General features: G+C 33.4%; 1 protein-coding gene across 1 annotated transcript; it reads left to right on the top strand.

The window, feature by feature from the left end:
• The first annotated feature begins 3,507 nt into the window (after nt 1–3,507).
• Nucleotides 3,508–11,593, top strand: LOC131028753 (transcription factor TT2-like). The gene is made up of 4 exons (XM_057959090.2): nt 3,508–3,520; nt 10,005–10,112; nt 10,204–10,333; nt 11,116–11,593. The coding sequence occupies exons 1-4, from the start codon at nt 3,508–3,510 to the stop codon at nt 11,591–11,593; spliced, it is 729 nt and encodes a 242-aa protein (XP_057815073.2).
• Nucleotides 11,594–16,908: the final 5,315 nt, after the last annotated feature.

Below are 16,908 nucleotides of genomic sequence, written 5' to 3'. Positions count from 1 at the left end.
ATAAGTTGTGACAAGAAAGGACTATACAGAGAATGGAAAAAATAAAGACGATAGAAACTAAACTAATCCTAGATAGCTGAAACAACCAACTCTACTAATCAAGATCAATTTGTAACATCATATCAACAAAGTGCACTATACTTTCTTTCAATTCTTGATAATCATTTTTTAAATTTGAAATCTTAATGTGATTTTAGGCCATTAACTAATGTTTAAAGTTCAAACCCGTGTCTCACTTTTATAAGGATTATTATCAACATTGTCTAGCTTTTTCACTTAATCATTTGAATATAAAATATATGTTTCAAATTTTGAAATGATGTAAATTAATAAAATGGAGACTTTTAATGTATTTTATATTTATATCTTTTACTAAAGTAAAAAATTCGAATATATATATTTTTTCAAAATTAGATCTTATGATTTAACTGAGCTTCCAACTTTACTTCAATTTATTTTTCTCATTTTCATATTTTTTTAAATATTGTTACGCAAGGAAAATTTTTAAGAATATTAATTTGTTAAAATAATCTCCTCTTTTGGTAAATTGACATCAAATTAAATCTACATATGCATCTAGTTGACACTTCTAACTATAATTATTTTGAATTACATCTAATTTAACTATATTAAATCTACCTATAACATTATTTTTACCAACATCAACTTTCTACAAAAAAACATATAGATTTACATACATTAAGAAGTTACTCTAAAGTGAAATAAAATTTTGAAGTTTTTGTTCTCACATAAAACTGCACCTTGTTGGATTTGATTCAAAATTCTAATGACACAATGAAAAATAATCTAAAGTGTAGGACCTTACATGAGGAGGTCTAATCTGCAAAGATGGTTGGCTTCCTTTCTGATCAAGGTGTAGAGTGCTAAACCAACCCAACACTTAAAACTCCTATTCTAACCTATCTATCAACTTTTCTAGAGAAAAAAGGCAGAAAGAAATTAAATAAGGGGTGATGCATCAATATGAGAATTTTTTCTTCATCAATACAACAACACAAAACATTTATAATTTAAATAAGAAAAACACTTACACATTCCTCGATTTTTGTTAGCTCCTAGAGGCACATATGGAGATTAGATTTTTGAAAAGATGTTGGAAGGAAAGGAAAATATTCACAACTAGCAACAAAAAACATGATTTAACACAACTTATGAGCACGAAAAATAAGAAAATGTATTAAAACATAGAGGCAAGATAGATTTTTGCAAAATATCTAAATGAGAGGAGAGGTGACGATGATGAATTTAATTAATATGAAGTCATAGGCCAAGTTACAATTATAAAGGTTCAAAATACAAAGCTGTGTAAATAATTGAAGGAAGAACACCTTGAAAGTGCTACAAAATTGCCTTTATTGATCAAGCATAATTGAGATACTATAGTTGAGGCTAAAACCCTAACTCAATTAGGGTTTAAAAAAGAGAACCAAAATCTAATCTGTAGAAGGATGGATAATGATCTTCTAACATATGTAGATATTTGCATTAACTGTAGCAACTTAGAAGATGATTTCTTTGATAGATCAAACTACCTCTAAAGACGATCTAGTCATTCTCTAACAATAGATGAATTTTGCAAGCTTTGTATAGGCATGGCCATGAGTAAGTGGTGTTAGCACATATTTTTACAAAACATTTTGTGCTATATGGAGGCCTTTTTCCTATCATATGAGCATTTACTGCTAGATTGCATGTGCAGGAACCTTATCATGGATAAAGTTTTCTAAGGATTAGTTGTTTTAGGAATGTCAAGGTACCACTTGGGCACACTAAGGGCATGCACTGAGTATAGACTGCACAAGGAATCCAGTATGGGAGCATTTATCAGTGGAGAAGTCATTATGGTATAGTTTAAGATTGTCTTCTAGTATGTATCAGACCTTGTGGGATAGATTGGATCACTATTATTCATGGTGGATGGCTCATTTATTCAAAACTGCAAAATTTCAATTATCGACATAAGCAGTCCCGACAAAACAGTATTGGCAAGCAAAAGAAGGATTATCAACATAACATTCATCAATAAATCAGAAGGTGGACCCATTGGAGCACTTAAATTATATTCAGCATGATGTGCGCTCTTGGGAATGTTATACCATTGGGATAGCTTATTCCAATGAGGAAGAAGGAGGGTGCTTTCTATCGACATTCATCGACTTATTGGGGAAGTGTAAAACTTGTTATACTGATAGCCGATGAGGCTATCGTTGTGACTTGTAACAATGAAAAACTCTATCCCGATACCCGATGACTGAAGCAAACTGAAGGTGGGTCCATCGGAGAAAAGAACCGCATTGGGATAATGTAGGAGTAGTTAGGCCAATCCCCGATGATATGGAGAATCAGAAGGTGGAACTATCAGTATTACCTATACCGATAAAACTGACTTAGAGGTATAAAGCATAAAAGTGCAACAAAGTAACATCGAGACTTCAAGAGGAATAGAAAAAGGCTATTCTGACCCCTGATGAAGGTAAAAGCGCCCGCGGGGATATCGGTATAAGTTATACTGACAAAATAACACCGATTGAAGACTTATCGAGATGTCGGGAGGAGGAATTTCATGCTATGCCGAATCCCGATGAGATTGTTACAACGAATGGTGAATTGCAAGGAGGTCTTCGAGGAGCGTTATACTGATAAAGCATAAAGCTTAGGTGGAATGTGGATTGAAATGCTGATGTCATTGGGGTATCGGAGAGACATAAAATGAATTAGGTCGATACTCGATGGATTAAGTAAGACTAAAAACTGAAGGCGGGTGTATCGGGGAGAGTTATACCAATGGACCGCGAAAAAAAAGCAAGGCCAAAATAGAAGGAGATTTGATCAGGATAGGTTACACCAATCGAAGCCGAAGTCATCAAGACATCATCATCTCATCGGAAAGAGATATTTTTGCTATACCGATGCTCGATGAGAAAGTGGAGATGGATGCAAGCAGGGGGATCTGTGGGGGAAATATATGTTGATAGACCGGAGAAATAAAAAAGGATGCGCAAGTATGAAGTCAATGTCATCGGCTCATCAAAGAGACATAAAGTGAGTTATGCTGATACTCAATGGGTAGAATGCCATAGAGGAAAGAAAAACCGATCTATAGGCACAACATGTACCAATGAGACATGAAGATGGACCTATTGGGGTGACATACGCCGATCAAAAGACAAATAAAGGAATTAAATAGGTGTACATTATGGGTGGCGTCAAAAAATTAAATTTTTGGGCCGAGTTATGTTGGTTAGTCATTGAGAAGTCTGGTGTGAAAACAGACACGACAACCATTATTTAATGCATCCAACAGATAGGCTTGAAATCGCATAAAGCAAATCTAACCAGGATTTTTTCCAGATGTTGGCTATAATAGAGAATGAACTTATGTATGGGGTCTCATGCAAGTTATTTTTTACAAATTAATCAAAAAGTGGTTTGATATCTCTGGAGTGATAATTGAAGTTGCAGAGTACAGAACAAAGGATTTGCAAAATGGAGGGTTCGAGTGCAAAAGGAAAAAGGAAAGTCATAGAAATATCCAGTGATACATCTAAAAAATCAAAGGCAGAGGAGGCTGCCAAAAAAAGGAAGCTAAATCAAGATATGATTGATTAGATGAGTTCTCCGGGAGCTAGGTCTAGAAGGTCAAAAACCAATTTTCCAATTCGTGACTAGTTGGAGGATAGGTACAAAGAGATTGGCCATGTATGGACTAGAGTGAGAGGACCTGAATTGTTCATGTTCTATTATATAAGGAGAAATGACCCAATGCCTATCTCTAACCCATGGAGAACTAGTCTAGGTAAACTCACAGTCCCCAATGTGTTTGTAAATATGGACTTTCTCAAGCTCATGGTTAGAAGCTATGATACTGCCAAAAGATGCATCTTGTTGCCCAATGGGACTGCTTTCATTCATTTCGCAACAGCAACAATTCAAGAACTCTTTGGTTTGGATTCTGAGTCGGAGGTGCCTCTATCTTTTGATGATTTGGAGGAGGAATATAGAAAGATGGACACCACATATCAGGGTTGGAATTTGGCGTTTCCTAAGGTTGAAAAGGGAAGGCTAATAGAGGAGGATGAGCCGCCTTATGATATTAACATTTTCAAGAAATATTTCCAATATACCTACATGGCTTGTGGATAGGTGGGAGGAGTCGAGGCTCCTAACGTAGCAAGAATGGGACCGCTGGTTTTGGCAGCCAATATCCAGAGGCATGAGCCAAGAGCATTTAATTTTGCTGCATATCTGGCAGAGAGATTGCATGAGGGTTTTCTGAACCTGAAACAATCCTAATAAGCATTTCAAGCATTATTCTCTGTTAATGTGTATCATATTGTTTTATGGTCAATTCAAAGGATTGTGGCTAGAGGGTTTGAGTAAACCAGTTTAAAAAGGACGGACAAGAGCAACTTATGCAGCTATGGGTTTCTTAATGGAATTCTATGTATGTGAGTTCCCATTATGTGAAGTTTGAAGAATGTTTCATCAAACCCTTGTTCAGGATGTATAATGAAACTATTGGAGGATCCTTTTCGGAAACTATTAAGAAGTTTCTTCGTCCATTAGAGCACCATAAAACCATAGTGAATCATAATTGGGGTGATTGATTTTCCTGTGCCAATTTTACTTTTGTTAGGGTGTTCAGTTTTGAGGGTTCACCATATTTATTGCCTAAACTGGCACCTAATCGTATTGCATTTTTAAAAAAATGTCAGGAATCTTAGTGTTTCCAATGCTCGTCATTTTGGGGATGCACGTAAGCAAGATTTTTTGCTAGGGACTTTTGAGTTTGGAGATTTAAGGATTGTATCAACCAGGGCTTATGAAGCCATTGACAAAATGCTAGCAGATGAATACAATCTGTTATTACACACCCAGGAAGAATTATGATCCTAAGGGATATATAGCCATGTGTAGGAAAAGGTAGGCCCTGAGAGGTTATATCCATCTTATTGATGATATGGAAGATCTGTGTAGAAATAAGGAAGTTGAAGAATTGGCTGATGTGATGGAAGATTTGGAGAAAAGGTTACAGGAGAAAAACCAAAGGCTGGAGGACCTCCAAGGTGAAGAAGAGGAACGTGCAGAAAGCGACTCAGGGGAGAATGAAGTTGTATAAAATTACAGGTACCCAATAGAGAAGAAGAGCCTGATGCACAGGACAAATTAATTAAAATCTTGAATGTAGAAGTAGATGATAGAATGATTGAGCATGCCACTTTTGTATCAGATGATCAATTCATAAAATTTAAAGAGTTCAAATCATTCCTGTATCATTTGAAAGGTAAGAAATTAAGGGAAGCAATACCAAATATTACCCTTGAGAATCAAGCAGAAATGAAGAGGAGGTTGAAGGAAGACATCAATGTAGAAGTTGAGAATATGACCCCACAGAAGGGGAGGCAATTACTAATGGAGGCTGGTATAATTGTGTTTCTAGGATGGCACTTGAGTGCCTCATTTATTTATGACATAGGGATTCTCAAGGATAAAAATGCATGGATCTCAGAATGTAAGGCTTTACTTAGTGCAGCTCTCAGTGTCGCCCAAGCAGATACCCTGGATATGAATGAAATAGTTGACCAGTTAGAGAACTTGATTAAGATGGAGATGACGCTCACGGATACCATATTTAATGCAGTCACATACAAAGATGAAGGCTACTTGAAACACATCAGGAAATGCGGAAAGAAGTTGGATCCAAAGAATTGAAGTTTTTTCTCATGCTTTTATAATTGTCTTATGTTATCTTAACAGTTGAGTAGTTAGGTGTTAGGTTTTAGTTAGATTTTAGTTTAGCAAAATGAAAGGGTGTGTCCTTTCATCTATGCCTATTGATTCACATATTTGTAGTCAGTCATTTTGTATGTAGATGACATCTAGGATATAGGATAGAAGATTTTAGAAATTATACAAAAATAACAATCACTATTGCTTGTAAGGGTTATAAGTTATATGTATCAAGGAAGTCTATAGGAGGAAGAATTATTTTTTGTGCAAACAGACTGTAATGGAGTATCTTTAAGTATATCTTTCTATATGCAATCATTTCCTAAGGATTAATATACAAGGTTTGTTGTTTCTCTTCTAGATATTGTGCATACTTTTGTGTTGATAAGTTATCTTTGTCCTCTTAATAAATCTTTCATTTTACTTTCTATGATGTGCCATCACATGGTGTTACATTAAATGTGAGATTGGGTTTTCATTTCTTATGTAACATATACTAAAACCTTCATAGCTGATGATTATTATTGTCTCTGGAGTTGATAGGATTTCCTGTCCACAAAGTATCACAAATATCCCTAGATAGAGGCACTGGTCTATTATTTATCTTTTAAGGTCTTGGTTTGTTATGCATTTAAGGCCCTAATAGAGAAACATTCTTCCTAAGCCCTATATGAACTGATCTTTGCATATTTCTTTTAAACCATGAAAGCATTTTATTCTCAAATTACAATCATAATCATTTTCATTTCTTTTCAAAAAGTATTCACTTAAAGCACATAATAAAGCATAATTGCAGAATAATCATTTTCCAATTTTGCATTTGTTGACCATAAAGTTTAAATCCACTTTAAATAACCTCTTTGTGCTTGAGAGAGAAAGGTATACCCACCTAGGTTCAGTGGAGCCTTAAGTGCAGAGGGATTTGGTCTTTGACCATCCCTGTTTGTTGGCCAAAGCTAATTGGAGTTGTTGAGGATTTGGCAAACCTTTAATATTTCCAATCTGTGGTTTTGGGAACCAACAAGTGGAACCTATAGAAGAACGGAATATTTATGGCTCCTTAATGACACTTATTTTTCTAGTTTGATCTTGACATGATGTATACATGTATTCAAATATATTCATTAATTTTGAAAACATTCATGGCCTTTCATTGGCTCTTCTCTCTACACAATTTCCTTACTCAACACTAAATTTTTTATGTGCTACTCTACCTTACACTCATAAAAAATTTCCTTCATTATTAGCATAGCTGTATCCTTTTCTTTTCCTTACCTATCTTCAATTTCATTTTGTCTTCTCTACCTCTAGCAACTCATATTCTATTTGCTACACATTAATTTTAATTGTACATTTCTTTTTATTACCAATGATTTCCCACATTTATTTTTCCAATGGCCTACAAAATTAGTAGAGGTCAATTTCCTTCCAAAGCAATTCTACATAAAAATTTGTTCTTCCATCTTCAGTTGCTCTGCCAGTTCAAGAAACTAATATTGTGAGCACTAGTAAGGAATGTTTATAGGTGTTTTAGCTTTGTCCATAGCCTCTACTATTAATATATTTAATTTCTTTTTAAATTAGAGTGAGACATCTCATGATGCATATTGGTAATCACTTGGGATGCTCTTATATCATTAACTTATATTATAGTAGTTAAGTTATGATATTCAATTTTGACAAAAAAATATATTCAAATCATTTTTTATTTTGGTAAAAAATACAGATATAAGTTACATTAAAATCTTTATTTCTTTAATCTACATTATTTCAACATTTAAAATATATATGTTACTTTTAGATGATTAAGCTATAAAGCTTGAAAATTTTGGTAATAATATTTATAAAAGTGGGACATAGCTTTCAACTTTGAATATTAGTTAAAGGTCTAAAATCACATTAAGATTTGTAATTTATTAGTTCCTCCAAGGAAGGAATACTTATGCATCCATTGCATTCTTTTTTTTCTTTAGCTTAGCCAATCATCACATAAAATTAAAAAAATTTAGTAAAAATCATATAGTCTATTTATTTTAATATTTCAAAAATCTATAAAAAATAATTTTATTTATTTCTATTGATTTATATTAAAATATAAAGTGCAATTTTATTTTTTTCGATAACCCTGTGGTATTCTTAGAAGCTACAACAAGCATTGGCCCCAAGCAACTCAACCCAACATCCCTTGCCTTGGTCTTACATTTTACCAAGTTTTGGGGTGTGTATACTATATTAAAAGTGAAACTGACATGAGATTCCCAATCTTATAAAAACTTATATTTATTTTAATGTCCTTTTGGGTTTTTTATTTGTTTATTTATATTTACATAAATAGATATAATATATTTTAATATATATTCACCAATATATTGATATTAATTTATTTTATATTTAAGAATCTAATATATATACTTGATAAATGGATATCAGATATGTTTCTTGTTTTAATAATTTTACTAATATTTATCAAAGTTCAATATATCATGTTCTCCATTATTGATTTTTGCATCTATTTTCTTACCAATTAAACTCTTTTATTGTTTATCATTCAAGTATAGCTACTTCAAGGTTAAACTTTCCTCAATGTTTGTTTGTCTTGGAGGATTTACTATTTCTTTAAATGTGTATATTACACTATTTGGTTAATGAATAGTCACACACACACACATACATACATGTGCACACACGCACACAGATCAAGGGAAAAATAACTTAGAAATATCATGGTAAAAAATATACTACTTCAAATGACACCTTTTACATAGAGAGTCGACTTTTATTATTTGCCAATTAGATGAGTTTGAAGGATAATTTGCTTGAAATTGCACTTCTTCACAAGGAAACACTAGTTTTTAAATGGCTTTTGAACACTTTTCTCTTTTCCTTCCTTGGCATACTTTTTCAGGTAATGATAGTTAAAAGGATTAATTTTGCAATAAGGATTCTACTTTGCAAGTAAACATTGACTTTTTAATTGTTTTTCTAGCAATTGCTTCCTTTCCTTACTTGACATACTTTATTGGGTTTGAAATATTTTTCATTTTGTAGTTGATTCTAATATTTTACTCTCAAATTTTATTATTCTCATAAAACCTAAACCTCTATACCAATAAAAGCATCTAATTTATTTCTTTTATATATATATTTTTTTTATAGGTAATTGGCCGAAGCCTGAATAGCTTTTGACTGAAGCTATAAACTAGTGGGGCCACAATAGGGGGGCCATCCCCATTACATATCTTTTGAATTATTATTATTATTATGATTATTATTGTGTTTGATTAGATTGACCCCAAACCTTCCCCATCCTATGGAAGGCCAAGAGTCACAACTTAGAATTTCTATTTAGATGTCCCTATTGGGAGTTGAACTTGGGTCTCCATCATGAGAACCCAATGTTTTAACCAGCTAAGCTCAACCCCTTGGACTATTTCTTTTATATTTTCATATTTAATAAAATCTTGCATTTTTCTTTGATAAAAAAACTCACCAGATACATGAGATATGGAAAGGTATTGTAGCATCATCCCATATATAGTGTATTTTGAGAATCTAATCATATTTACTCTCATATATTGTATTATTATACAACATCTTATCCAAGAACAATATAACAAAAGAATTCCAAATTATTATTTAAAGATATAAAACTTATTTATATTCTTACTACAATTTAAAGAAATTCCAGCTATAATACAAAAATAATATGCAAATACATTTCTTGTTAATTTTCATATTATAATAGATTTGAAACTTTCCTCTGATAAATAATATGATATGACTTGTACTCTCTAAATTTGTTTAAATGTCTTCATAATATTAACTACCAAATACAATGTATCCATCTCACCGAAATAATGTCATTTCAAGGACATTAGATGGTTAGGGTGGTCAAACAATGTTGTGGGTTTTATAAAGTCATAATATCACTGTGATAAATATTACATAATTTTGGTCACAACAGATTTATGGAGATGTTTTTTTGTATTGTAGAAGATTTGAACTCACAATCATCTAGATGCCTACTAAGTGAACTTGATTAACCTATAATATCCAGCAGTCTCCAACTCAACAAGACGATTTTTTTATAAATTAAATAATATTGTTGTGGCACTCACCTGCTCCACATCATCCACAGTTAATTGTTCTTATGGCACCTTTCAGTATATAAACATACTTATCTTACTTTAATAATTAACACTCGCACTGCGGTAAACTCTTAATCATGGCCAAGTCTCCTTGCTCTTCTGAAGGTTCTGTGATTAACCGTGGGGCTTGGACTGCCTATGAAGACATGATTTTGAGTGAATATATCACAATTCATGGAGCTCAAGAATGGAGATCTCTACCCATAAAAGCAGGTAAACTAAAATAAAAATGTTTTGCTTGTAATAGATTTCCTGGAAGCTCAACATTGGCATTTCTGTTATCGAGAGCAATTTGTTTATCCAGGTCTCAAGAGATGTGGAAGGAGCTGTAGAATGCGATGGTTGAACTACCTGTGCCCAAATATTAAGCGTGGAAACATTTCTGCCGATGAAGACGAGCTCATTATTCGACTGCACAGACTCCTTGGCAATAGGTATCATCAGAACAGTGTTATGTAATATCTAGCAAAATGTTTAGATCGAAATTTTCAATCTAACCTTTACAAGAAAACTGGATATGCTTGATTTATTAGAGATTGTCTGAGAAAATGGGTATATGATGAAATGTAAGAGTGGATTATTACAGATAGGAAATGTTTGTGTTTGGATTTGTTTCATACGTTAGAACAATTAATTGCGAAGCTTAAGAATGGATAATTCTTTCTTCTTGATTGGATTGGAGAAAATAAGAATAGATCATTTTTATTTTGTAAACTTCATTTATGATCAATATATTTTTATCCCTCCAGGAAAAAAAACCCACCATCACGATCTCTGCAATAGATCCTCCATCCTGAAAACAGATTAAAGTCTACTTTAGCCTCAGTCCTCTTCTAGTAAAAGGTTCAGTACGAAAACCCTGAAACCTAATTTAACTAGGCAGTTTGGAGCTGTAATTTCTCCCAATCGCATGGAAAGAATCGCAGTTCTTTGTCTGAGTTACACAAAGTGTTCTAAATATAACTTTTCCATTAGATTGTTATTTGTATGGAGTCGAATGAAGTTTTTTCATATGTCTAATATTTCTATATACAAAGACATTTTGTAGTGAATTTTTTATCTCTGATCTTGATCATATGATCAAGAAATGTGCGAAATCAATCAGAATGAATAAAGATCCAATTTCTGTGTATTTTCAGATTCCTCAATTATCTAATTGGGGAGCTTAACGACTTTGAGTAGATAATGATATCATATCATTCAATGTTATATGCAGGTGGTCTCTGATCGCTGGACGACTTCCTGGTCGAACCGGTAATGAAATAAAGAACCACTGGAACACTCATCTAAGAAAGAAGAGCCTTTCACACAAGCCACCTCTTCCAAAGTCCAACACAAAATCAAATCTTACTCCCGTCAAGGCAACGGCAGTCAGACTCTCAAAGAACTACGACAAATATTTCAATTCAGATCGTCAAGATTTCAATTCCACTAAAGAGTCTGGTTTACTGTATTTCAATCAAGAGAATATTTCTGCTCAACTTTCTAAGCACTGCACAGAAAACAAATCTGATGAATCAGGGAGTTTACTGTATTTCAATCAAGTGCAACCTGCAGACTCTGAACTTTTCTCATTTCCATACTACACTCTAGAAGATTTCAGAATCGAAGATATCGTAACAAGGCCTGGAAATGAGTTGGAAGGATTGTATTTGCTCGGTGAACAGGGTGAATTTTTTGGAGGAAATGCATAGTAGTGTTTTGACCAGCATGATTTGTTAGATGAATTTCAGTATTTTTAAATGTCGAGTCGAGTATTGTCTTATCTATGTTTCCTTTGTCTCTCACCCAGTTTCATCGACTAACAAGTCGCAACATGAGAGACATTTTTGCAGGAATCTCTATTAAAAAAAAGATGAATCCCTATTACTGCGAAAAGCCATGAGACATGATTCGAGGATAACGTTCCAATATTCGAAACGTTTTTCTGTGTATCTCTTTTACTCCATGAATAAAAGAAAAATATGTTCCTGCTACGGGGAGTTTCCTCGCTTTTATTTTTATAAGGATCTATGTGTGTTAAAATATAAATGATAACTATATTCTTGAATAAATATAGATAAGGATAATAGTAGAAAATATTAAATATTTGTTATTTTCACAATGTCGCTTAGGTTTCAGATGTTTAATATAAAAAGGCATTTATAACTATTTTTATCATTATCATTTGTAATGAGGTATTTGTAACAGTTTTTATCGTTATTATTAGTAATGGTTTATCATTAGAATGTATAGCTGATCATCTAGATGTTTTGTATCATCAAATCGTGATTTACTCTTTTTTTAATCGAAAGGGGTAAAAAATCATTAATCACAAAAGAAGATTACAAAGCAAAAAAAGGTCAACAACCCAGTAAATAACAAAGAATTATTCATTCCTATCCTCCCCAACTAATTGGTCGAACATATGAGATAAATCCAAATGCAAATGTCCCCTTTTTCCCAATATTCCAACCTTGCATTCTATTAGATGCCTGTTTTGCCGAGCTATCTGCTACTCTATTCCATTCTCTACGAATATGACAAAAAGTAAAAAATTCTTAAGACCTACTCAATCTTAGAATCTGTTGAATAACTACAACTAAATACCAATTAGTATTATCCAAGTGCTGCTCATTTAGCATATGTACCACCACATGTGAATCAAATTCATAAATAATCATTTGCCATCCAAGAGCACAACCTCTTTCCATTTCATACAAGATGGTGAGGATGTTAAATTTTTTGCATAGCAGAATACAGATCTAGCCAGAAAGAAAGAAACAAAACTTGCAAAAAGACAGAGAAGAAAAACAAAACAGCTAAGAATAAAATGAGAATGAAATTTAATTATTTCATTGCTCAACTTACATTATGCAAATGCAGATTTATACAAAGATAACCACTGCATTAGCAATAGAGGAAACAAGAAGAACAACCACAAAATTGGTGGTGATAGAGGTGAAGCATGAAAACATAACTGCTGTTATTTCTTTAGTTAGCCTATTACAAATAACATGCATGAGCATTGTTCCGTAGATCACTGATAAATTTGAACAATAGGCAATCAAATAGAAAGTACATGTGCTAACACATCGTTAGGTGGAGTTTGCATTACTCTAACACCCCCTCTTAATTCCAACTAAGGAGAAAAGGAAAAGAAAGAGGAAAGAGGAAAGAGGAAAGAGCGACCCCAGTGGGAACAAAACCCCCCCTCAAAATTACAGAGATGCAATTATATGAAGTGCAAAAGAACATCCTGTGAGATACAAGAAAAGTGTGGACAACTATCGAGTGATAACAACCATAGAGTTGAATGAAGAACCTCATCAAAAGCTAAGATGATGATCAAGATCAAGAATCTATATGAGTGCCCTCAATGCCATTACTCAAGAAAACATCTGCCAGTTGAAGATACAAAAGACAACAATCTGCATGAGTGCCCCCAAAGACACTACTCAAACAATAATTAGATGGAAAACAAAGGAAAAACATTTGACATTCGAAGATATAAGTTGCACATGAATCTACACGAGTGACCCCAACGACACTACTCAACCATGCAAGAAGAAGTTGCTGGTAAAAAATACAAGAGCCAATTGTCTAAAGAACTGATCAAACAAGATAACAAAGCTAAAGAAGCATTAGCACTAACAGTAGAAAAATTCACTCATAATATGACAAAGGAGAGAAATGATAGGTCCACTAAAATGATGTGTCACAAAGGAGAAGATGAAGGCAAGGCTCGTACAGAAAGAGCATAAACAAAGGAAGCAAGGAGCATGCTCTAGAAGCAAAGGTTTATGTCAACTTCCATTCTTTAGAAATCTATCTGCAAATAGTATGTCCTTCCTCCCAACTCTCAAGCTTTGATACCATGTTAAATTTTCTGCATAACAAAATATGGATCTAGCTAGAAAGCAAGAAACAAAACTTGCAGAAAAATAGAAAAAAAAAAAAAAAAAAAAAAAAAAAAACAGCTAAGAATAAAATGAGTGAAATTCTATTAATTCATTGGTCAAATTACATTATGCAAAGGCACACTTATATCAAGATAACCACCACATTAGCAATGGAGAAAACAAAGAAAAACAACCACAAAACTGGTGGTGAAAGAGGTGGAGCACGAAAAATTAACTAGTGTTGTTCCCTTCGTTAGCCTACTGTTTCGTAAATAATGGGTAGACTGAACAATAGGTAGTCAAACAGAAAGTGCATGTGCTAACACAGCTTTAGGTGGAGTTAACATTACTCTAACAAAAGAGCTCCATGAAGTTATTTGTATGAACTTTTTATAAATGAAAAAAAAACTGAACAACATCATAACTATCTCAACGAATACCCCGATACGTGCATGAATAAAAATCCCCCTAGAAAAGAACATTCTAGATATTTATAATGTTTATATTAAGGAACTCATAATTGAAAGAGTTTAAGCATTTTTGTGTTTCTGTTGATCCATTCACGACTATCAAAGTGTATTAGATTGAGTTGAATATCTTGGGTGTCCATTAAGTTGCGTAAGGTTCCTTTAAAGTTCGTATAAATGAAGAGTGAATCTATAATTTGTTGAACTTACTGGAGATAAATGAAGAGTGAAGCTGCATTTGTATAGCCAAGTATGATTCAGCGGTTTGAAAAGATTTTCCAAGGATTGAAGGGACGATCTGAATTGAAAGGAAATTTGATTGATGCAAATTTGAAGATGCCCTAAATTGAATAGAGATCGCTGTAAATTATGGTAAGATTGGTGTTTATTGGTTTATTCATACAATGGTAAAGAGGCGACAGGAAAGCTAAGAAATTATAGATTTTAAAGGAGGCAATTAACCATTAAAGGAGTGAAAAATATTCTGCCACTTGTATGGTGAGCAACCAAATTTATTTAGAAGATCACAGTTTTTTTGCAAGGAAAAAGGACAACGCAGTCAACAAATAACCTAGCCGCTAATGTCAAAAATGTCACTATTCAACCAAGGATTGTTGTAAATCACAGATCTGTCATACCAATCCAACCGTTGTTATAGAAAGAAAATAGAATTCACTACCAGGTTAAGTTGAAAATTGCTCATCATCATTGCCAAAAGATGTGAGGGTTCAGAGCTATTTTGAAGCCCGAAGGAGCATCGATCGGAGAGAAAATTGTTTGAATAAATACCAGATTCTCCCACTGCTTGTTGAAGATCTCTCTTCACTACCAGTGAAGTGCAAAGAAGATCTCTCTTCACTACCAGTGAAGATCATCTTTGCAGAAAATTTGATTTATGATTATCTTAATGTAGCATCATAAATTGTAATTGATACAATTTACAACCCATAATTGTGTTCCTATTTTATCTTGTCTCCTTTTTATTCCTCCTAGGCCCGTTGTGGCCTAATTTTGCTCCAACCTCGATGTCACTTACTGACACTTTTAGGTGAGCCCCATCTCAGAAGCTATCATCTTTTATTTAATGATTTGATGGTCCTATTTTTGGAGGACCAAGACATGGAGTGCCTTGATTATGGACTAGGCCACCTCAAAATGTCCTAGTCCCACTTAAAGTAGACTCAATTTTAAATGGGGCAAACTCTCTCCCTCTCTGATTGAATTTGGTCCTTGTGGCTATACAATACTATTGGAGGTCGGCCTAATCAGTAATTTACCTAGGGAGCTATATATAAAGACATCTTATTAATTCATTTTGACATAACACACATACACTATCATTCGTGCATCCATCAAGAATTCATCATCAAGCATTTTCAAAGATTCAAGGTAGCGTTGTATCCTTCAAGCATTGCAAAGCAATTACATCAATATTTTTGCAAGCATGTGTGTGATTAGTGTTTTCATGTTCATGTGTTTTGTCATGCCATTACATTCAACACTTGAGATTACATTCAGAGAGCATTACATCATCAATCCTCCTATCAACCATTGCAGATTTGAGGTATATCTCCTAACATTTACTTCAGTATTTACATTATTCAATTCAAGGTCACTTCGTAAATCAGGGTTTAACCTAAGGCAAACCCCTATCTACAACCTTTCTTCTCTTTTTTTGTGTGCGGGGAATAGGTTCAAGAGCTATAGTTAGGGATTCCAATAGAGTTGACGATGATAAATAGATTCACCTTTCAACAAAGAAAAATTCGAAGGACCAAGTTGAATTTGTACTACCTAGTCTTAAAAAAATGGTTGAACTTCTAAGAACAAGTTCTAAACATCTTCTTTTTCCGAAATCTTAGTTTATGGGTCCATGGGATATCTATGATAGTTTTTTTTTTATCAATTTACTTTAGTTATTAATTGTTTTACCGTAAGTTCATAATTACCATCCAATTTCAACAAAGAAAGGAGACCCACAAATTAGTAAATCTAATAAGAATTCTAATCCAAGAATATTTGAGTAAATCTAGGCAAATATTTAAGAGAGTTTGTGTAATAGAGAAGAATACTCGTCTTGTTCACCATCGTTTAAACACTTCCCTATCTTTATGATTTTCTCATCATTGTAATGCTCCATTTTAATATCAATGTTATCACTCACAAGAAGATTACTTTGTTGGGGAACATCCATTTCTTGAGGAAACTCATGAATCCTCTCTTCATTGTCACTTTCTAATTCAGTGTCCTTCCCAAAGTATGCCTCAATTTTTAAAATATAAGGAAATCCATGATTATGATGATAACGAGGAAGACTATCATTGAATCCTAAAACTCAGCTAAGGAATCATCAGTAGAAAAGATGTCAATAAAAAGTTATGAGAGTTAGAAGTGCTTCATTAATAATTTATTAAAGAAAGAGAGTTAGAGGAAAATATTACATTCACATCAAGGGATGGTCTGTTAGATGCTTTGGTGGGCTTAGAGGGTTGGTGCAGGAGCACCTAGGACTTAGGCACATAGTCCTTCCACTATTTTGTCTTGTACTGATCTTAGCCAAGTTAGGTTCCTAATAAGGACTCCAGGAGGGTCCAAGGTGTGTGAGTAAAGTTTGGTTTGAGTCAAGTGTAGGCCTAGTTGAGTTGGTTTTCTTCCTAGGTT

This window comes from Cryptomeria japonica, chromosome 10 (assembly GCF_030272615.1).
Source record: "Cryptomeria japonica chromosome 10, Sugi_1.0, whole genome shotgun sequence".
NCBI classification, from domain to species: Eukaryota; Viridiplantae; Streptophyta; class Pinopsida; order Cupressales; family Cupressaceae; genus Cryptomeria; species Cryptomeria japonica.
Note: the sequence above shows the minus strand (reverse complement) of the source record. Positions and strands in the feature narration are given on the sequence as shown.